We start from the raw sequence: 24,241 nt of genomic DNA on the forward strand, positions 1-24,241 counted from the left end.
CTGAGTCTGATATTAGAAGCCTACCCTCCCTAGCGTTGTAGGTTGGCTTGCTTTCTGAAGAAGCGGGCTCTGACTCACAGAAAAGCCCATGTTGCAATGCAAGTTGTTCGCCTTCAAGACATTGCATTCTTTTTCTTTTCTTTCAACCGCACCTCAGACAAACCCACAGCACCCGCCCTATTATTTATGCGCATGCGCCTTTGAACCGCTGCCCTGCTCGTGGCTCCTCCCAAGCCGAGAAGTGACGCGTGCGCACTGCGGAGTGTGTTTTGGGAAGAGCTGTCGGCGGCTGAAGCGTCGGCTCGCGGGGTTGACGGTCGGCTGGCGAAGGGGCGCCGTGATTGACAGCCGCTTCCCTGCGGCGTTTTGGGGAGCCCCTTTGGAACTCCGGCTTGGGCGCTAGGTAAGGACGTCACTGCGGCCGTTAACGGGTGAAGGTTGAAGCGGGGTCTCCCCCCCCCCCTTCTCCCTTTCCGGTTCGAGCAGCGAGCAGAAGCCGCCGACGAGCGTGGCGGAGGGGTCATCCCTGCCCTCGGTGGCTGCTGCCCCGCCCTGCCTGCTGGCTCTTCGCTTTGTGTGAAGGGACCGAGGTGGCCTCCGGTGGGGGGAATTTAGAGCCTCGGAGGCTTCGAGGGGCGAGAACGGGCGGGCGCTCCTGGCCTGAGGACAAGGCATTTCGGAGAGGGGTGGTGGCTTCGCTTCCCTGAGGCTCCTAGATGGGGAATGGGTTGCTGCCCCCCCCCCCCCCCCCCCCGCCATGTAACAAGAGGCAGGAGAACCACACGGGAAGCTCCAGATTTCTCTGACAAGGTGTGTTTGGAACCAGGAGGACTTGGGTGGCCTAGAGAGATCTGTCATATCATCCCCTCCACACACAGAGAGACAGAGACATATCATCGCCTCCACCCCACCCCCCCAACACACACACACACACACACACACACACACACACACACACACACACACACACACACCATCCCCTACACGCGCACAGACAGGCATATCATCCCCCACCCCCCACACAGACGCATATCATCCCCTACACACACACGCGCGCTCAGGAAGGGAGGTAGTGTATGAAGCAGGGTGGGGGATAAATCTGGTAGTGGTGTGGAGCTGATAGGACTTTAGCTGCCCCTAGTATTGGGGACAAGGGAAGGGCTGAATGAAAGTGGAAACTATTTCTGGGCGTCTGCTGAAGATCACTGTAATATTAGGGTTGCCTGTTCCAGATCCCGAGGGGGAACCCTGTTATCTCTCAAGCTACCATCATAAACAGGCTTACTTGGAAATGAGCCCCACCGAAGCCAGTGGCCCTTATTCCTGTGTAGTGGTCAGTGTTTACTCATGCAGAGCTTTGTAGAGCTTCTCAAGCAGAAATAAGAAGTAAATAAAAATAAGGTGGGTCTCTTGTCTCCAGAGATGTTTGCAAGGTGTACTGAAACCTAAAGCGGTCTGTGATTTTGTTCAAAGGGTTTGCATGTGGAAGAACAGCAAAGAGTGGCTTCATAAGAGGAAAAACCAAAACTGATTTCCTCCCTCTTTCTTTACAACTCTTGCCATCTTAATCTTGCTTACCCAGAAGTGAGTTGCATCAAAGTCTGGACTTGTCAACATGGCTGGATGTGTATTAACTATCCCTGTAAACATTTCTTTAGTATCATGTGTATGTGAGGGAGTACACTGAATATCACTTACTGCAGGTGCCATTAACAGTCTTTAACCCCAGTTTACCCTCACAGTCAGCTTGGGGAAGTAGGGTAGGATTTTGCATCTTTTAAATACATTCTGCTGTTGGGTTTGTTTGTGTCTGAGTTATATATGTAACGGGCATAAACATGTACAGCAAATAATGTGCGAAATTTTCTTCTACAAACCATAAATATTACATGTTAATAGGTCAAATTGAATCATTTAAGGCAGTTGTTTCAAATTGTTGAGGTGGGAGTACAAGACTACAGTGTTTGGCTTAACAGTAGCCTGAAATACTCTGGGAAAGGAGTTAAGTAGAGGTACCTGCTGTGCTGTTTTGTGTAATGCACAAATATGCCTCATTTGCCGCTCCTAATATTGAGTTCTTGTTTGGGGAATAGCCCAGGTCTGTTGTGCTGAAGAAGGGATGATGTGGATTTTCATCAGTGTGTATTGGGCTGTATCAGTAAATAATATGTTTAGTCAGAATGTTCCTGAGAGAGAACAAAAGTCCATTCAGAATCTGGATCATCCCCTCCACCAATCTTAATGTTAAGTTATCTTCTGTAGATTCTTGGAATTTTTTTTCCACTTCAGACAGGAAATTTCTTTCCACTTCAGACAGGGCCGGTGGAAGTTTCCCCTTGTATCTAGTGTTGGGAATGAGAATTAGTATTTTAATACTGTGTCAATAAAGTAAGAATGGATGAAAGACTAATTTAGTGGTAGTATTCTTTTGGGAAGCATATGGGTGTGGAGAAGGTATGTTTAGACCTTGAATTTTGCATGACTGAGAAGCATGTGGTGCTCAGTAATATTTTCAAGGGTAGTAGTTGCTGTCCCTTATTAGCTTAGGAAGCAAAAAATAATCAAACTCTAGTTTGAACTTCATTATTAATAGTTTCCTTCTTATCCTAAACACATTTACACAGTTCATTACATTCAGTGGAGTTTGCATCCAACTTCATGTTTGAGTTACAGTATAATGTTCTGTGTTTGGAACTGCAATAATAATTTGAAATGCAACAAATTAGCCAAAAATCGTTTTTTCACCTTAAAATGGGTGTCACTAAGCCTCTATCACATATAAACAGTTCTTTTTCTCCTGTGGTATTTCTGTTCTGCAGGAAAGTAAGAAAGCTGATTTTTCTCTTGAGACTATGAAGACTGTAGGATCTAGGAAAATCTAAGGCTGATTCTGCATGGGCCAAAAACAGTGGTGTGAAAATGGTGTGAAAACAGTATAAACCCTTTTACACCATTTCAAACCCCTTTACACCATTTTCACACCGTTTTCACACTGCTGTTTTTGGCCCATGCAGAATCAGCCTAAGTTATAGCTATCCTTTTAGAATGTTAAGCTTTTATGATTATTATAGTTGCACATTGATCACATGCATATTAGTTGAATCATGGTAGAATACAGTAGATGTGGCCATGTGCTAAAGAGAGTGATAATTTGAACACTTTTCTTTCATACATGGCTAGTACTTCTGATTGTATCCCCAGTATGGAACTTGCTCCATGTTCCAGGAATCTGGGCCCAGCCATTGCCTCAGCAGATGGTTCCCAGGGGTGCTGTGTGGTTTCCGGGCTGTATGGCCGTGTTCTAGCAGCATTCTCTCCTGATCTTTCACCTGCATCTGTGGCTGGCATCTTCAGAGGATCTGATAGTAGGAATGGAAAGCAAGATAGTTCCCACCTTGAAACAACCACTGAAGAATGGATAAGCTGCTTGCTTTTCCTGAGCTGTGAGCCTCAAGCCGGGAATGGAAGTGAAGGGCCAATCTGCTTCAACAGCCCACTCATCCACCAACAACTTGCCATTCTGGTTAGAGTTGTATATTGAATGTGTGTGTTTGAAGTGGTACACAGGACATGCAGTAATCAGGTATCTCTGTTAGCTGATGGTAATTGCCAGTGTAGCTCTTCACTAGCTATGGAGCGAGGACTACTGGTTTTATAGATTCATGATAGAACTGATACTTTACTTTTGTGATATAAATCAGACTTCCGGTATTGCAGTTGTTACCTAGATCATCAGTGACCAAAGGCATAATTCTTAAGCGATTCTAGTACTGTTACATTATGTTTACAACTGCAGCATTTTAAAAATTCCTTGGGAAACATCCATGGGGATGTAACATAATAATACTTATTTCTGGTAATGAGTAATTCTACAGCTCGTTGTGATAATTATAGTAAGTTACGGGGTGAGTAACTTTCTAATGAAGTTTGCTGTATAAATAAAGAACATTACTGAAATAGACGTTAGTGAGAATATTATTCCAGATCTTCCTGGTGCTCTACTTAGAAGCAGGAACCAGCATAATCACTTCTAGTTGTTTTTTTTCATAAAATCTGGCTCTTACATATCTGAATTCTTTTCTGGTGATCTTGATTTTAATAATGGATGGTGCTTCAAAATTTAAGATCTTGTTCTCCAGATACACATACTTCTGTGTATGGAAGTATGATTCAGGGAGAAGCCTCCCTCCCAACTGCCCCCCCCCCCCAAAAAAAACAAAACCTCTGAGTGGCAACCAAGTTTGACAAATATGACAGGCAAATTTGTGTACATTCTGTAATGGAGATATAGCTAAAATGTGTAGTGGAATGACTGTTGTCAGTTCTAGTGAGGGGAAAGAAAACTTAGATCGCATTGGCTGCTCATGTCATGTTTTGGTAAAGGCAAAATGCAGTAACAACAGCTGTGAAGGTTCAATTTTGGATCTGGACTGTAAGAGCACTTCTGATTGTAATTTTGCTATGTTACTGTTTGTTGTGTTTATGGTTAAATTATTGTGCTTTTATGTCCTCCGCTTAACCGTTTTTCATTTGGGTCACCAAATCCCCTTCCTTAGCTCTTAAAGCCCAGATTGCTCTATCTTCATTATATCACACTTCAATTACTGGCAGTTTCGGGAGCTTCATATTCCTTAGCTTCTTTCCTCCACTAAGGACTGCAATTATTTTTTTACTGTCTAGGGACCCAGGGAACAGATCCAGATGAAACAGCAATGCTTGGAATCAAATATTTTTAAAGGAATACATAATGTTAAAACTTTAATTGGACCAGTTGGGGCAAACATTGACCATGGCAGTATTTTAAAATATAAATGTCATATAAACATCACTGGCATGCAAGAATCATAACTAGATTGGTTTCAAGATATGTCTGAAAGGGTAGCCATGTTGGTTTGCAGTAAAACAGTTAGATTCGAGTTCAGTAGCACTTTAGAGACCAACGTGAGTGTGTTTTCCAGATTCAAATTTCCCTTAATTAGAAATGGAGATCTTTCAGTCTTTTAATACTAGTCAGAGGATGGAAGGGATGTTGTTAGGAATGCTGGTAAATGATCCAGAGATACGATGCATATTGCAATCAGCTTGATTACAGCAAAAGGGAAATGCTTGGTAGCAAAAAATTAGCATCTATAGTGAGATAAGAATCCTATGTCTTATTCAATCCTGGGGATCCATTGTTCAGAACTTGTGAATTATCACAAGTTCAGCAATCTCACCTTGTAAATTCCCCCCTGAAATGTATGTGTTTAGAACTGCCACTCTAGCTCAGCAGTGGAATGACCTGGAAGATTAAAATGTTCTCCCATTGGTTCTTGAATATGGGGTGATGTGTGGTTTAATGTTAGCTTTACATCCATTTATTCTTTTGCATGGGGACTGACCTGTTTGTCCGATATAGAGAGTGGAAGGGCATTACTGACATTTGATGGCATGTTTAACATTGATGATGAACAAGTGAATCAACCTGTGATACTGTGGAAGGTGTTGTTAGGGTCAGTTATTGTGTTATGGGTCAGAGTTGGCATCTTGGTTTGTTGCAGGTCCTGGTCCCAAAATACATGGCCATGTTTTGAAGATTATAGCTGTGGTTAAGTTGTTAGGGTGAGGAGGCTGTCTGTGGGCTGTCTCTTGAGTTTTGTCTCCCAGTTCCTGTGTGAGAAAGGAGTATCATTGTTCAGCAGAGGTTGTAAATGTTGAACTAGTTGGAGCTGAGAACTGTCAGTGACTACCAGTGGTATTCTTCTGTTGTTCTCTTTGGGCCTATCTTTTAGAGCGTTTTCCCTTAGTGTCATTCTGTTTTTGTTGATCTGTTTCCTAACTACATCAGGTGGATATTGTAATTCCAAGAATGTCTGTTGTAGATCCTGCAAGTGAGGATCTGCCTGAAGGATTGGAACTGATGTGGCCGTGGCATAGAGCTTGACTGTAGACAGTGGATTGTTTGATGTGTTCAGGATGGTGACTGGAGGCATATACGTGTCTCTGGTTATCAGTAGGTTTCCTGTATAAGGTTGTTTTTATACTTCCATTATGTATTTGTACAGTGATGTCTAGAAAGTGCCTTTCATAGATTGGTTTATGGTCAGGTTGATGATGGTGTGGAAGTTGCTGAAGGCCTGATGAAATTTCTCCAGCACTTCTTTCCGATGTGCCCTAATGATGAAAATGATGTCAATATATTGCAGGTAAAAGGGGGTGTTAATGGATGGGAGCTAAGGAAGCACTGCTCTGTGTTAGCCATGAAAATATTGGTATAGTGGTGTTATATGAGGGCCCATGGCTGTAGGGGCGAAGTGAGGGGGAACTGCGCCCGGGGCGCACGCGCGCCCTGTACCCCTGCTGCAGCACCACCTGTCCCCCTCTGCCCCAGAATGCCTCCAGAACACCCCTCCATGCCCTGGTATGTGTCCAGGGTGTCGCCCCCCGCCCCTTGGGCTCTGCGCCACTGCATGGTTGTGACCTTGATCTGAAGTTATGTTGTTAATGTTTAGACCTTCATACAAAAACTTAAGGAGTAATTTTCTAGAAGTGCAAAACTGAATAGTTTTTAACTGAATAGTTAAAAGTGAATTCCCTGAAATAGGAAGGATATACTGTTGAAACTATGTTCCTGATCAGTAAAAACTACTTTATTTTTGAGTGTTTCAGAGGACTCAGCCCATGAAAGATTTTGTCCTGGTGAAAAAGGCTTTGTTTAAAGTGACATCTGTGAGCAATAGTCATTCAGCTGACATGAGGGCAAGGAACAGTGCCAGCTAACCCTCTTGCAGCACAGCGGGCAGCAGTAGAGAGCCTGTTCATCTTGCCCATCTTTGTTTGGTGATCTGTAATGCAATTTATTTCATCTAGGTTGAACGGATGGAGAATGTTGTACCAGGAGAATGGCAGTTCTTCACATTCAAGAAAAAAATGTAGCACAATGTTAAGACAGTTGCAAATGCTATCAATTAAAAAAAGGGGCGCAAAAGTCAGTAACTCAGAATTAAGGCTGCCATGCTTGTTTTAGAGAGCAGACAACATCATGTATTTGATATGCAGCTAGTTCCTTAAGCCATTTATATGGAAGCTACAGTCAAATAAATTGTAGTTCAAACACTGTTTAACTCTTTACCCTCAAAAAGAAAGAGGAAATGTGGCAAATATTGAATCCTTTATTTTAAATATTTGATTCATTTGTTCTTAGGCTATGTCCTGTAAGGCAAATCCAGAGTCCCTCATCATAATAGTTTTGCTTTGCTTGAGTATGCCAGAAAGCAATTGTATTGGTTTGTCCATCAGAAGCTGTGTAAAGCATTGTTATTATAGTTACAGTATAGCAAGTGGTCCTGTAATAATTGGTAACTAAATAGTTGGCTAATTAATTGAAATTCAGGCTCTTTTGCTTCCTCCTTGGACTCCTTGACTAACTGGAGGCCCCTTGGCTGACTTTGGGTCCTGTATGGGACCACTTCAGCCAACTCTCCCAGGCTGATGTGGACAGAATCCTTGCTGCTGTGAAGCCAGCCACCTGTCTCTTGGATTCATGCCCATTATGGTTGGTTAAGGCTGGTTGTGATGGGATATAGGCCCCCTGGCAGACATTATCAATGTGTCCCTGGATTCAGGGTCATTACAGGGAGGTTGAGGTGATGGTGAGATTGCAATTAATATAACTATCTTTGGATCCCCGAGAATTGTTAAACTACTGCCCAGTATTGAATCTTTTGTTTCTAGGTAAGGTAATTAAGAAAGCAGCGGCAGGTTAGCTTTAGGTTTTTCTTTGCTGAACCAATTTCAATCCAGCTTCTGACATGGCTATAGGATGGAGACTGTGCCAGTCAGCTTCAGAGACAATCTTCATAGACAGCTGGATGGACGCAGATCAATGCTTCTGCTATTTCTCAATCTAACAAGCATTTGACACAATCACCTTTGACCTCTTGGCCTGCTGTTTTGCTGATTCTGGCATACATGGGACAGTCTTACAGGAGCTGGGGGTTGATCCTGGATGCTTCCCTTTCTATGAAGGTCCAGGCATCTAATGCAGCCAGGTTGGCATTGTTTCATATTCACCAGGCTAGGCAGCTGCTGCCCTATCTGTCTCGCCTTATCTAGCCACACCAATCCATGCAAAAGTCACCTTTTAGACTACTGGAACTCACACTATTAGACTACTGGAACTCACACTATTCAGGACTATAAAAAAATTCTTGTAATTCAATTCTGTCATTATGTGGTTCTGTTTTTAAATGCTCACTCAGTTCTTTCCAAATTTCAACAGCATCAGCAATAAAACAGCTATTTTTCTGTATTTTGTTTAAAGCTTCAGAAATGGGTTCCAGGATGCTCAGCGTATGCACAACATTTCTCTTATGCCCAATGTTGATGGTTTTGGCCATGACAATACCAACTATTTTCTCTCAATTTTGTTTACAAATTGTCATCAGAATAGGTCAGTTCTTACTATACTTCTCAAAACAGTCCATTACGGAGTTCCATCTAACATTTTGTGGGCACATTACCTTGGTTTCCCCCATTCTTTTCAGTTCTGCTGCAACAGCAAAATGATTGTTACGGAAGTATTTAGCAATTTCAATTACATTAGTCTTTATTTCTGGAACACCAGAGTCTTTGGCTAGGAGGTGCAGCAATTGACCACTGCAACACTATGTTATTAGCTCTATATTCTCTTCGTCCTCTTCTAAATTTAATCTCACCCTGGATACATTTGCACTGTTGTCTGTGGTTGAACTGCATACTAGACATTTGAATTTTGTTCACATTTGACTATTGCTTTTGCTATTGCTTCTTGTAAGTATTCTACTGTGTGGCAATTTCTACCCATGACAGATAACTCATTTTAGATCCCATGTAAACCTGGTAAGAATCACAATCTAATATGTTTTTACTCTTATCATTCCTTCCTCATTATATTTCCACAGTAACCACGTGAGATAGCTTTGGCTGAAACTGTGTGACTGATCCAAAGTCACTCAGCAAGCTTTGTGGCAGAGAGAGGGCTTGAACCTGGGTCTCACAGATCCTTGTCTTCACTTCTATCATTACACAATAGCACTGTCATATGCAGTGACTTTTTACTTGTATAAGTGGCAGTGTTTTCATTGTACCTGTTACCACATTTTCTATATATATAAAAAGCTAACAGTGTTTTTGTTGATGATAGTAAAACTCAGTAACTGCTGGGCCAATTCCTCTGAAAATTCCCAGCCACTATAGTCAGCCAGGTGAGAGTGTTTTTAGAGGTTCACATACCTGAAATTTCACACCTGGCCCAGGTAAAATGCCTTTTTCCTGGCGCTCCATGGTGAAGGACATGCAGCTGCCTGTGTGTAACTGTCACCCTTAGAATATTCGTGCTGCTTAGAATGTTCACTCAGATGGCCAAATATGAGCAGTGAAAACAGGACACAGGCAGTAACTCGAGTGGAAGTGAAACACATACTCACACATACACACGAGGGAGAGGGAAGGGAGGGAGAGGGAGGGGTGGCATGCAAGGGAAGAGAGGGAGGGAGAGGAAAGGGACGGAGGGGGAGGCATGCAAGGGAAAAGAAGTGAGAGAGGGGAGAGAGTGAGGGGTGGCATGCAAGGGAGGGGAGGCAGGAGGCCCAGCATCTTGATATGACCCACCCACCCTAGCGGAGGAAAAGGAAAGGGAAGGAGGGGAAGGGAAGAGAAGTGAGGGAGGGAAGAGAGTGAGGGATGACATGCAAGGGATGGGAGGGAGGGGCCAGGCACCCTAGATTCCCTGAATACTGCAGTTACAGTTAAGAAAACCAGGCATGCATTACTCAGGAGTAAGCTCGGTACAGCAACCGTGACATACTTTGAATGGCTGCATTGCGCCCCTCAGAAGGTTTCCTTAGAAGCAACACCCATTGCCACCAACCAAACTTACTCCCAGGTAAAGGATCATTGCCAGCCAGCCTAGATGTGTGGGAGGGGTGCCTTTCCATTCCCCCCTCCCCCAAGGAATGCGGGCACACACATCAATGACATCGCACAGTATCAGGCTGCGTGTTTGATGAGCACGTATTGCTGGCCTCTGCAATTGATTTGCTTCTACTGTTCCTTTCCCATTTCACCACAATAAGCCACAGCAACGCGTGGCCGGGCCCTGCTAGTATTCTGATAAATTAAAATGTTTTAACTATTCCATGAAGTGACAGCATCCAGCCACTATTGAGGCAGGTGGTGGTGGTGGTGGTGGTGGGGCTCTGCAGACAGGCAAGCAACACCTTTGTTCAGTTATTGTCTATTTCATATAAACACACAAATGGAAGGAATTTATGTGTCGAAGTGATGGGACTTTTTGCCTATTTGTGTTCTGCTTAGTAATACCCTTCTGAGGTGTTTGATTTTGAAGGAATACCTTGAAGGATCCGTAGCTATATAGTTATGTTGAAGGTCTCAGATTCAGTTCTTGTTGTTAGGAACATGAGCCTGTGTTTTAGGAAGGAAGAAGCTTTTGCATTAATGTTGCATGCGGCTTCACGTTAACGTGCAGTTTGGCCTTTTGCGTCATTGACAGAGATTCAGCAAGTGTCACTATTTCTGTCCAGGTGCATTTTAAAGAGCATGTGCACATTAAAAAAAGGTATGCCATGTGTATTTATAGTACATTCTTAAGCAGGATACCCAGTGCATTGCATATATTTGATACTCATTTTGCTGGCACAGACCCAGGCACTAGAGCAGATGGTACCAAATGAGTTTGAGTACTACGTCCTGTAGTAGTTCTCTCTGTGAGACTAGAGAAGCCCACAGATCTTGAGTGCTTGGAGTTTGGTGAGCTAGTGGTGCCAAACAGAAGGGAGATACTGTACATCTGTGATGAACCTTTAGACATTGGAGTAAACAGAATACAGAGAATGAAAATTACTTAAAGAAAACTTGGGGTGGGGCGTGGGAGTTGCAATGCAAAATTCAAGTGTGTTTAGAACACTAAATATTGCATAACTAAGCTATATATAGTTCTTTCCAATGAAGCATTCAGTGACTTTGTGTAAAATATCTGGAGCAGCTTTTCTTTAAAACACATTCATATAAACTCAGGTGCAGAACTGGAAATGGCTGTGGGTTTTCTAAAATAATTTGAAACAAAACAGTTTTGTCAGGATGAATGATATTTGGACTTAGAAATGTCACAGCTATGCATCCATTGCATGGAAGATTTTGACTGGAAATATGTAAAATTAGATTTATAGTACTATTTTTAGATATGTGGTTCTTGATGACTAGTACCTACATTTATAACAGTAGGTGGTATCCTACTGTTTTGAAACTTAACTAACAATATACTCTAAAGTGGGTTTATGTGTCTGCTGCAGTGAAATTGTGAATTTAGAATTCAGGCTTGTTTTTTATAACAATATATAGTAACTATTAATAATATATGTTTGGGAAGGAGATGATGGTCCTTGATTTCTTAACTCTTTGAAGAGTTGGTAGTAAACATGTGTTTCAAAAAATAAGCTTGTTAATTCTTTAACTTCATTTTAGATCTGGCCACTTGGATCTGACCCAAACGTGTGAGAGAATTACTGAACGGATATTTGAACATGGGGACTCCTGGTTCGGGAAGGAAAAGAACACCAGTGAAAGATAGATTCTCAGCAGAAGATGAAGCTTTGAGTCATATTGCCAGAGAGGTTGGTAAATCTATAATTCCAAGTTAAAGTGGATATTGGAAAATTATGAAAATGGTAGTATACATGGTTGCAGATTTTTTTAAAAAACTGGTTTTGCTTGTACTAAGGTGATGCTATATTTACAGTTTTATCTGAACTTTGTTGATATTATGTTGATCTCTTCAAACTGAACAGCTGGGATTTTTATTAAGTTATAACAAACTGAAACACTATCAAAGCTGCGCTAAAATTTAAAATGCTTGAAAACTCCAAACTATATACTTCTTGCAATTTGCCCCATCTTAATGGTCTTGTAAACTGAATAGACTTTGTGTTAGGACATATGTAGTTCTTCACATAGATGCAACAATTCTGGGCAAAGCTGCAGTACAACATAGGAATGTTTCAAAACTGACTGTGGATGGGGGGGCACAAACAGATAGAGGTGATGGTAGTAGTCATATTTATCAGAGGCTGCTACACAGTTGCTTTTGGGGGAAAAGGGAGATTTGCTGCAAGATGGATTTGGGATGCAAGTAGAGCAGATCAGGTACAAAGGTAGAGGATAGTTAAGAGGTACACTGTGTCACTGGTTAGTTTGATCGTTTAAAAAAACTTTATTGACTTTGGTCAGTTGCTTTACTCATGGATATCAAATCCAAATCCTTTATTAGGCATAAAACGGGTGCGTGTCAAGAATTCCAAATACAATAAGAAGATCGTTATTGCACAACTTGCAGAACACAGAGTAAAAATATAGCAACAGCTTCAGAGATTTCAACATTAGAGTTATTTAGAAGCTTGGCCATTTTTATCTTATCAGAAAGGAGCATAAATCCTGTTGGTAATACAGTTCTCAAATCAGTTCTGATGTTGTTGTATTTTGAACAGTGAAGCAGAATATGAGAAAGTGTATCAGTTGTATCAGGACAAAATCGACAGCAACGCTCATTTTGTGGAATATTAGAGAAGCGACCTTGAAGATGTACTGACGGAAAGGAGTTACACCTTGCTCTAGTCATGACCCATCTGCAATTGTAATTAACCAGTTGTTCCAGGTATATAGCAGGGCTAGATTTCTGAGGGATAATCCCAAAGAATATTGGGGAGCAAGAGCTTTGTGCTTTGCTCAGGAGAAATTAATATTCTTGATCAAATAATCTAGTCTTTAAGCGATGGTAAATCTCCGGAGTGGTGAGCATTTGTAGGGCCTCCCAAGAGACTCTCATGCATATATGTAAGCAGCTGGTAAGACCACCTTCAGTAAAATTAGTTGTTGAACTTTCTATTTCATCCTTTTATTATTGAAAGTAATGTATTGAAAGATTGGATTTGGTTTTTTCCTTTTCGATATATGTTGCTTATATGTGTAAAATAAATAAAATTGGGCTTGCTTGAAACTCTATAGACAGGTTTGAATCTTAGTAGGTTTGACTCTGCCAGAGAAAGTGTTGCTGGAATTTCTTGTATTTGGCAGAACAGGTGGTCCTGATGGATGATGCAGGTATTAATTACACCCTACCAAGAGCTGGAAACTGCCCCCCTTGTCCTGAATCTCCCTGGTCCAATCATAAGTCTCTGGTCTTCAGTGGATTTAGTTTCAACCATCTCTGCCTCATCCATCTCACTGCAGTCTCTAAACAGCTGGCCAACATATCTGGAGCGGTATCAGGCTGGCCACACATCAACAGGTACATCTGGGTGTCATCAACATACTGGCATCAGCCCAATGCTCTGGACCGACTGGGCAAGGGGTTGCATATAGATATTAAACAACATGGGAAGAGGATTGGCCCTTGTGGGACACCACACCTCAAGGACTATCTTGGAGAAATCCTCTTCCTTAATGCCACCCTCTGTCCCCAATCCTGGAGAAAGAAGCTCAGCCACTGTAGGGCTGTCCCACATACCCCAGTGTTGGCGAGTGGATAGGAAGATGTGGAGGGTGACCTCTTTGAAGGGAAACCATCCATTATATTCTGTCTTAACATGGAGGATACATTGATTTAGCATCTGGTAGAGTGGAAGAACAGGAGGGAGGGGAATGCTGTGATTGCAACATTGACAGTACATCCAGGAACAAACTCAACTTCAAGGATGAATTCATCTTATGTACTTCAGTGTCAGTGGTGAAAATCTGCTATTGGTTCAGTTTGGTGCAGAACTAGGACTTGCTTTGATATTAAATCAAAACTTCTGAGCTTAATTCCCCATTGGGGAGCTTTAGGCTGTCCTTTGATTGGTACAGACTTAACACCATTGGTGGAAGTTGAGAATCCAGTCTGTGGTAGGTTAGGGTTTGATCTCTATATATTAATCACAACTAGATTGTGGGGGGGGGGGGGATTTTAGGAAACAAGGTTATTTACCTAGAACTGAGATATCATTTGACAGAATTTGGAATGTAATGTTAATGATCAAGTTGACTTGATATAAACGTTTCTAGGAAAAAAATGAGGATTGAAATGCCATGACTTTCTTTTGTTTCCGAGTGGAAACAAGTAAGTGCATCCTCTCTTACCTTTCTAACAGAAGTGTAAGGCTGTATTGTCCAGAGAGGCTCTTTTCTGATTTGGTTTGTGTAGTGTTTAGTATTTTAATATGTCAGCTTCTGGCTCATTTTTAATCTATTTAGTGTAAACCGCTTAGAGCAAAGAAGAAAGCTCCATAGTGCCTATATACAATATATGTCATAAGTGAATTAATAAATGAATACAATTAATCCACTGAAAAATGTATTTCCTTATGTTGTAATGTTATACTTTTCTAATAAAATTTTCAGATTAATGTAAAGTAATAATCTTGGCAAAACATCACTTCTGTACTTAAACCTTGTAGTGTTTTCTGTTCATGTTTTGATTAGTCATTTTTTAAAATACTGCAATAATCTGTCTGTTGGAGTGTGACAGTTTTTAAAAAGCATTTACTATCGATATGACAGGCAGAAGCGCGGCTCGCAGCCAAACGTGCAGCCCGAGCAGAAGCAAGAGATATACGCATGAGGGAGCTGGAACGACAACAGAAAGAGGTACTGATACAGTTTCTCTTATTCTGATCATCTTAACTTTAGCACAGAGTTTGTTTCAGAATAACATGAACTGGCTCTGTTATTTGACATGGCTATTAGTCTTTAGGCATCATTCTGAATGCTTACAAGTTATTTTCTAATTGTTTTTCTCAGCTCGTTCAGAGTCAAAATTAAAAGTTCTGCAAAGAGCAGAACTTTCCTACCTCGGGGTTCAGTTTTTCTGGCTTTCTGTAGACTTCAGATGGCCTTTTGAAACTATCATTGCAATCAGTTTTGTTGATTTCTAGCTGTGGTTATGTTACATTCTAATTCTTCTCTTTTTTCTTTGCTAATGTGGTTCGTGTGTTCATTATTTTTGACTGAAACTATTTTGTTTACATCTTAAGTTTTCTAATGAAGAACATGATAAATGTATGTAAATAAACATTATTCAGACATAGCTGAATACTTTATAAGTGTGTACTTTTAATGCAAGGCATGAAATCTAATAGACTGCTGACAAAATGAATACTCAACATGGCATGCGGAATCCGGAACAGGAAAAAAACTTACAGTATGTTGACAGCTATTTCACATGTATCTCTCAGAACTTGGCACCCAGATCTGGCTTGCAGAAAATCTTTGGGCACGTTAGCTTTCAAATGGTGCTCTTTCAAGGTGGGGGTGGGGGTGGGAGGGTGGGGAGGTGAATCAAACTAGGCTTTGTTTTACTGCTCTCTGTTAAAACCGCCAAGAGTACTTTGTGGTTTTATTGTTTTGTGAGTTCTGTTGCAAGAAGGTGAAGCAAAGAATATCTGAGCTTTCGTTTGGGAAGAATTCATGTAGTATAGTGCATTGGGTATGGAGAGGCACTCTGCAATATTGATAGGCTTTAGATAGGGACAAAAAAAGCATAATTTGTGTTTGGAATGTAATAAAGAGAGATTTGGAAAGAGAACAAAAATGACTGATCTGCTTGCCTGTGCTGGGATCACAGTTTGGTATGAATTGTATAATTCAACTTGCCAGCAAGACTGGAAGTGAAGAAGTCTGCACTCTTACCCTTCCTTGCACTTGTGTAGTCGAAAGCTGGAGAATATCCAGCATGCTAGCTATGATGGATGGGCAACCTCTGGGGTGCAGAGTGCTTTGCAGTAACAATTTTGCTTTCCTTTATTTGAATTTCTACTCCGTCCTAACCCAGCCGAAGGCCAGGCTCATTGTCAGGTGCTTTATGCTTGTAGTACCCAGTACCCAGTCAAGGACCTAAAACCTGTGAAAAGTTCAGCAGCTGAAGTAAAGCAGTAGGTGAAGCATTCTTAATGTGCAAAATGGAGATCCACATAGAGGGTTTGACAGTGCTGACAATTCATATTATGGTCGTGTGTTGAAAATGACTGTACCTATTTTATTTCAGGGCTGAACATAACCCTGGTGCCGTGTCACAATGGTGACTAGAAATTTCATTGTGGTGCCTAGCAATGATTTTATTGTAGCTTCTTTCAGTAATTTTTAGATGAAGTGCAGAACTTGTTTTGTAGTATGTTGTAAAAATTTTCATGAGGTTCTTGTCATCACTTGTTTGTATGTAAGCTTCTGGCAGTTCAACGGCAGTGGATAAGTTCATTTCTTAACCAGTTGCTTTCTATGCTGGCTTCAACTTTCAATTATTTTATTGTATTGGTTTTTTTTAAAAAAAAACTAAATAAAAATACAGGAATGTGAAGTGAATCATGGGAGTTTGTACTCCAGTGTTTAAAAACAAAATGCAGAGTGGAACAAATCTGTTCAATTGGAATTCCATCCCTTCTCTTTTAGGATATGTCATAGTTAAAAAGGAAAAAGCACAACCCATATCTTTCTATAGCTGTGCATTTTTAGTCTTTTGCAAGCAGATGCCTCATATATTTATATTGAAGGTACTGAAATTGTAATCAATTCTCTATCATCCTTACATATACTTTTAAAAATAAATCCTGCTAAAAATAACTTTGGATTGCATAGTAATTCAGATCCAGTAATATCTTTAAATTTTTATTTATTTATACCCCACTTTTCTCCCCAGTTGGCTCGCAACATTCTCCGTGAGAGAGAATATGACTTGCCCAAGGTTACCCAGCAAATTTTCATGGCAGAATGGAGATTCAAACTTGAGTTTTCCAGCTTGTAATCTGTTACTCTAATCATTCTATCACATTGGCTCCAATCTCTGGATTTGTTTTCAAAAAGTTTACAATTAGTGGAGAGTTCTAGAAAGTATGTTTTACGTTTGTGCTGGGGGTTTGACCATCCCAACAATCCACATTGTCTGAATTGTAAATGTGTTCCCATCGCTGAGGCATTGAATATCACCTTAAATGGAAGCTATAGGAGCCTTATGTATATATTTATTACATTACAAGATATATCCCAGATCTATTCCAGATATATTCCTGTTTTTTTTCATGTAATAAATCCTGTTTTCCTTTTCTGTTTCTCCTTAAATTCTTTCCCTTTATTGTCCACATTGGGCTACCCTGAGTGATCCAGGTCAGGGCAATCTTGTTAGATCTCAGAAGCAAAGCCCTGGTTAGTATTTGGATGAGAAACCACCAAGGAATTCCAGGGCTGTCATGCAGAGGAAGGCAATGGCAAACCACCTCTAATTGTCTGTTGCTTTGAAAACCCTACCTACACAGTCACCATACTGGATATGACATGGCGACATTGTCCATTTCCATTTTGCAGATTTAGCAACAATGTATCATATACATCCTTTCTGTGCTGACATTTTTAACAATAATTCGGTTTTGTTTTGATTTCCTTAGTCTTCCCATCACCCTACTTAGTTGTAAAATAACTTTACTCCTACCTGCAACCAATCCTCCACATTGTTCCAATCTCATATTTTTCTTTATTTTTCTTATTTTTCTTATTTCTCTGTCCTTTGGTGCTGTCATTCGTATTGAAAGCTTCCCCCTTCAATTTAATCTCAGTATGTGTTTATGGCCTCTGATCCTGTAAAGAGTTTGACAACTGACTTTCTATATTTGTTCAGAGGCAAGTCTCACAGTGTTCGATGGATTTATTTGTAGATTAATATGCACATAAGATTGCATTCTAAGAGTGTCTGTCTTGGAGGAAATAGAGCAGAAAATCAAAACAAATATTATAATTATATTAGAAGACTAAAAAAAGAAATTGTGCATGAGATTATAGTTACTAATCTGATAATGGTAGACAGTTGAAATAGCTGTTATTGCGGATAGTGAATGACATAATAATAAATACACAGTAATCCTTAATTTGACAAAAATAATAAAATACCCTGTGCAGTATATGATAAACCTCATAATATTAGACAATATTATACATTTAAATAGATTGAGTAGATAAACATAACTGATAAGCGATTACTATTATAAATTTCTAAGAATAATTCTCACATATTCCACACTGAATACACATACTATTATCATCTATTCATAACATATTTAAAATTTTATACGTCTTTCCTGTAGGCCCTTTTTCAATCAATTTATCATTTTAAAAGAATAATTTGGAAAATAATTTTTTATTTATCTTGAAATTTTTTGATTGGTCTCTTATTCATAAAATTTGTAAGTTTTGCCACAATTGCATATTCAGCCAATTTACTTCCATTTCTTGTGGCTTGGACATTTTTCTGCTTTCCATTGTACTGTAATGATATCTCTAGCTGCTATTATCATATATTGAAATAGTTCTTCTAGGATTTTTGGAATATTTCTTGGAAAAATGTTTAATAACATACTCTTGGAGTCCATAGCAAACTTGATTTAATTTTTTAAAATTTTTTTTACATGTATTTCTTTCCAGTTTAAAAAAAGAATTTACCCATCAACCGCATATGATAAAAGGTCCCACCCATTTCTTTACTCTTCCAGCATTTCACTTTGTAGTTGCATCCATCTTCTCAATATCCTTCAGAGTGATATGCTACCTATAAAACATGTGCCAATTTTCTCTTCATTTTTTTTGTCTGACTGTAAATTTTATGTCTTTTGTCCATAAAGTTTCCCACTGTTGAAAGGTATTTCTTTCTCAGATTTTTCATCAATTTAACCATATATGTTTTCACTTATTCTTTTTCTGTAACATATTGAAGTAATAGCTTATAAATTCATACTAACAAATGTTCTTTTTGCTGTTACCACCTTTCAAATTCTTTTAAGTCCCATTATCACACCTCTTGGTGTTTGAATCACTTAATCTTGAAACTAATTGCAAATATAATAGTAATTCTATTTTTTAAATCTTCATCCTTTATTTTTTACCAATACAATTTCTCCTTGGATGTTTATATCTCCATATGTTATAAAATCATTATTAGCATATGTAAAGATTATGTGCATATACATACATACAAATATGTATATACACATACATATTTAAATATACATACAGAGAGAGTAATTGACTTTGTAGTCCATAAACAATTACGTAAATCTTCTTCCAGATCTGCCATTTCTAATTTTATTACTATTTGGTCTGGGTTTTTGATTCAGTCCACAATCCAGACTGATTGATAATATAGTTTAATATTAGGTACTGGTAATTTTCTTTTTTTTATCTTGTAAAACTTTAAGTCTGATTCTTGGTTTTATGCCATTTCATATGAACTTTTATCTGTCTCTGCCATTCCTTCAAAGTTTTTTGTACGTGAATTAGTTGCATTTTAAACATTTTTTACTGTATCTTCTTGTAATAAAAGATAGTCATTTAGTCTCCATATTTCCCTTCTCATTCTGAAGGGGAGAGCATCTTGGAGCTTGTATTATTCCCACTGATTGCTTGCGGAGGCAGAACCAAAACTACCACTTCCTTTCTCCCTACTGGGAACTTGTGCATCAGTTTTAGTTCCTGCCTTGCCTAGGGAGAACAGCAGAGAGATAGCTATCTGTAGAGTCTATTTCTTTCATATTTCCTTTCATTTTAAACTACCAATTCTCAATAGCTACACTGCACAAATTTTTCTCTGCCCTCTCAGAGCCTTTCTAAATTACTCATGTCTTTGTTCATCCCTCCCCCAGCTCCACTCTCAGTAGAGATTGGGGAACACATCAGATCAACCAGAGACAGATTTCTTTCTGACAAGGATTCAGGCCTGAGTCTGTTGTCCTCACAACAGCCAGGAACCTACATGGTTCAAGGCAGCCTTGGAAGAAGTGAAGAGCAACAGGAAACACCTCAGGCAGCCCAGTGGCTAACATGAAATTGGCAAAATGTGTGTAATGAATGAAGGCCATGTACATGTAATGAATGAAGGCCTTAACTACAAAAATGCCCCCAGTGGCTGCTAGGCCTGAATTGGAATAATGGCAGGTTTTACTTGCAGGAAAAGGACTCCTCGATCCACCAGCTGAATTTGGATAACTCTGGGGAAAATGTTTTTGCTCCCCAATCGAGGTTGTGGGAGGGCAGCCATCTTTCCAAATAGACATTTGAGAGATAGTTAAGCAAGCCATAAGAGAGGAACTAAAGCACCTCCAGCCACATTCAGGGTTTTCCAACATTCCCCATCCAGACCCCACCAGTCTCCTTCAGATAGATCTTGGTGTGAGGAGGGGCAAACTGTACAGTTTGACCAAATGGCTCTTCAGGTATATAGCCTGAGCATGTTGTGGACAATGTGACACGCTCTTCTAATTCAGATGTTGAGGAGGAGGTTGAGAAGGAGACAGCCATCACTGAACTGGGCTCTTCTGATAAAGCCATCCCTTTCCCATAGTATTTTGAAAGGCATGAAAATCTAATAGGCATGAGCATTGGGCTGATGCCAGTTCAGTCTCTGGAACCAGCAGAAAGGAGCATTGGGCTGATGCCAGTCCAGAGCATTGGGCTGATGCCAGTTCAGTCTCTGGAACCAGCAGAAAGGAGCAGCAGTGGACAAGGCAACTGGACCAGGAAGAGCAGAGTGACTCTGGTGTTCATTTTGGAGGGCTTTTCTCAAAGCCACATCTTTTAAAACAGTGTATTTTTAACAGGGGTTTGCAGGGGTTATCTCTTTTTCTCCTTGTAAGGTTGCTAAGAGCTGAGACTGCTGGAGGTGGGGCTTAACAGGGGTTAACAGAGGTTACTCTTTGTCCTGGGCTGCTAAAGGTGGGGCTCCTGAGGTGAGTCATTCAGTCTTTAGTTCAGTCTCTGGAACCAGCAGAAGAGCGGAGCAGCAGTGGACAAAGGCAACTGACCAGGAAGAGCAGAGTGACTTGGTGTTCACGCCTTTGGAGGGCTTTTCTCAAAGCCACATCTTTAAAACAGTGTATTTTTAACAGGGTTTGCAGGTAGGTAATATCTCTTTTTCTCCTTGTAAGGTTGCTAAGGGCTGAGAGACTGCTGGAGGTGTGGGGCTTAACAGGGTTAACAGATAAGTTACTCTTTGTCCTGGGCTGCTAAAGGTGGGGCTACTGAGGTGAGTCATTCAGTCTTTAGTTCAGTTCCTGGAACCATGCCGCCCGCAATTTCTTTCTTTTCTTTTTAAAAAAATAAATAAATTAATTAATAAGGACATTTCTTGAGGATAGTAGGTACAGATAGCTCCAAGGCGCACTGGACTAAAAGTTTAATATCTAAATATCTAAACAAAAGCAGATATGAAGGCATGAAGCGAGCAGGTGGCTGGAGGCTTTCCAGCGTTTTGCACTGAGTGCCACATGTATGACTATCTGCCACTAGGCCAGAGCCAAGTGGGTGTGCCCTCCCTGCAATGAGCTCCTGGCACTCAAGGAACGGTCCGCTCTCTTGAAGCCAAGGTGGCAGACCTGGAGAAGCTTTCGAGAGAGGCAGAGAGGGCAACAAACAAGGCTTTCAGGACCTAGCAGCCGGGTCCCACTCCCAAGGTGACATCTCTTCAGATGTCATGGAGAATGAGAGTCTGGGTGACAGAGGGTGCCAGTCTGAGGTGGGGGAAGATGTTCCTTTAGATGGGACCCCTTCCTTAGCTAGTGGTCAGATATCCTCTCGCGACTGAGGATACCCCTCGGGAGGTGGGGGGCTCCTTGTAGTGGGTGATTCGATCATCAGGAATATAGAGAGTTGGGTTGGTGACAGGCGTGATGACTCATGGTGACTTGCCTGCCTGGTGCTGAAGGTTGCGGATGTCACGCCACGCCTAGATAGGCTGTTAGACAGTGCTGGGGTGGAGTCAGCAGTTGTGGTCCACATTCGTACCAATGACATTGGGACTTGTAGCCGGGAGGTTCTGGAAGCTAAATTCTAGGCTGCTAGGAAAAAGGTTAAAACCAGGACCCCCAAGGTGGCATTCTCTAAAATGCTACTCTGTTCCACTTCAGGGCGAAGCTAGGCAAGCGGAGATACAGGGTCTCAATGCGTGGATGAGAAGGTGGTGCAAGGCAGAGGGTTTCAGATTTGTCAGGAACTGGGGAACCTTTTGGGATAAGGCAGGCCTGTACAAAAGGGACGGGCTTCATCTTAACCAAAGAGGAACCAGGCTGCTGGCCAACATTAAAGGTGGCAGAACAGCTTTTAAACTGATCCCTGGGGAAAGCCGACAGGAGCTGAGGTGACTTCGGTTCGAATACAGAGTGCCATGGGGATGCAGACAGAGAAGGAGGTTTTTTAAATCAACCACATACAAGTGAGGAACATAGCAATGTGATAAGTGATAGTGTCTACAAAAGGCTAGAGGGCAAAACACATAAATCCCAGGTTAGGGACAGAGACAGAGTATACAAGTGTCTCTATGCTAATAGTAGAAGCATTCGACCTAAAATGGGGAGCTGGAGTACAGAGTTTTGAAGGAGGACATTGATATAGTGGGCATCACAGAGACATGGTGGAATGAGGAGAACCAGTTGGATGCTGTTATCCCAGGTTACAGGCTCTACAGGAAGGATAGGACAGGGCGATAGTGGTGGCCCTCTACATCAAAGAGAGCATAGTGTCACATAAAATAGACAATGCAGGGGGAGCTGATTCCTCTACAGAAGCACTGTGGATATCAATACCAGGGGTGAAGCATAGTTTAACATTAGGAATATATTATCGTCCCCCTGACCAAAGCGCACAAGAAGATTCTGAGATGGAAAAAGAAATTAGAGAGGCCAACAAAAGCAAAATGTCGTGGTAATGGGCGCATTTTAACTATCCCCATATAAACTGGAAAAATGCATGTTCAGGTCATAGTAAGGAGAGAACATTCCTGGATATGCTAAATGACTGTGGCTTAGAGCAGATGGTTGTAGAACCAACCAGCGTAGATGTGATCCTAGATCTAATCCTATGTGGGACTCCAGGACCTGGTGCGCGGAAGTCAGTGTTGTTGAGCCGATAGGGAACAGCCACCACAATGCTGTCAGATTCAGCATCTCTGCATGCTAACAAGTGACAACTACTAATGTAGTTACATTCGCTTCTTCAGAAAGCGAAATTTCTCAAAGATGAGGGGATAGTGCGCAGGAAGCTGAAAGGGAAAATCAAGAGAGTCAAAATGTCCAAGATGCTTGAGGTTATTTAAAAACACAGTCTTAAAAGCCCAGCTGGAATGTGTTCCGCAGGTTAGGAAAGGCAGCACCCAGTCCAAAGAAAGCCACCATGGTTAACAAGGGACGTTGAGGAAATTATTAGGAAAAAAAAGATGTCTTTAGAAAATGGAAGTCCAACTTAACTGATAAAAGAATACCAGAGAACACAAATGGTGGCAAAAAGAGAAGCAAGTTAGCTGTAAGGGAGGCAAAAAAAGGATTATGGAGGAACGATGGCTGTGAACATCAAAACCAGCAACAAACAGTTCTTCAAGTACATCCAAAGCAGGCAGCCAACAACCGAAGCGGTAGCCCCATCCGATGACAAAGGAACACAGGGTGTGCTAAAAGATCACACGGAGATTGCAGCAAACCTGAATGAATTCTGTGCTTCTGTCTTCACCCAAGAGGAGGTGAGGAAAATCCCTGCACCTGAACCAAGCTTCTTAGGAGGCGAATCCGAGGAACTAACGAAGATAGTGGTAGACAAGGAAGAAGTTCTGGCAGCCATTGATAAACTAAATGCTACCAAATCCCCTGGCCCAGATTGCATTCACCCAAGAGTTCTTAAAGAGCTCAAGCATGAAATTGCTGATGTTCTCACTTTAATATGCAACTTATCCCTGAAATCAGGCTCCATCCCTGAAGACTGGAAGATGGCCAATGTCACACCAATCTTTAAGAAAGGATCTAGGGGGGACCCGGGAAATTACAGGCCAGTCAGTTTGACATCTGTTCCTGGTAAATTAGTAGAATCTGTCGTTAAAGATAAAATTATTAAACATGTAGAAAAGCAAGACCTGCTGAGAAAGAGTCAGCATGGCTTTTGTAGAGGCAAATCCTGTCTTACAAACTTACTAGAGTTCTTTGAGGATGTAAATAGGCATGTGGATAAGGGGGAACCAGTGGACATTGTCTACTTGGATTTCCAAAAGGCTTTTGACAAAGTTCCTCACCAGAGACTATTGAGAAAACTGAGCAATGAAGGAATAAGAGGGGAAGTCCTCCTATGGATTAAAAACTGGTTGAGAAACAGGAAACAAAGAGTGGGTGTAAATGGGAAATTCTCACAATGGAGAGATGTGGGGAGTGGTGTCCCCCAA

At 41.0% G+C, this 24,241-nt stretch overlaps 1 protein-coding gene across 12 annotated transcripts in view; it reads left to right on the top strand.

Moving 5' to 3' along the window:
• Window positions 1-258: 258 nt before the first annotated feature.
• Window positions 259-24,241, top strand: part of LRRFIP2 (LRR binding FLII interacting protein 2) — an 85,111-nt gene continuing 61,128 nt past the window's right edge. For all 12 annotated transcript variants that reach the window (XM_048511754.1, XM_048511760.1, XM_048511757.1 and 9 more), the window contains exons 1-3: window positions 259-403; window positions 11,503-11,651; window positions 14,572-14,658. In XM_048511754.1, coding sequence (XP_048367711.1) covers window positions 11,562-11,651; window positions 14,572-14,658 — 177 coding nt within the window. In that variant the 5' untranslated portion in view covers window positions 259-403; window positions 11,503-11,561. The remainder of the gene's footprint in view (window positions 404-11,502; window positions 11,652-14,571; window positions 14,659-24,241) is intronic.

Source organism: Sphaerodactylus townsendi, linkage group LG11, assembly GCF_021028975.2.
Source record: "Sphaerodactylus townsendi isolate TG3544 linkage group LG11, MPM_Stown_v2.3, whole genome shotgun sequence".
NCBI classification, from domain to species: domain Eukaryota; kingdom Metazoa; phylum Chordata; class Lepidosauria; order Squamata; family Sphaerodactylidae; genus Sphaerodactylus; species Sphaerodactylus townsendi.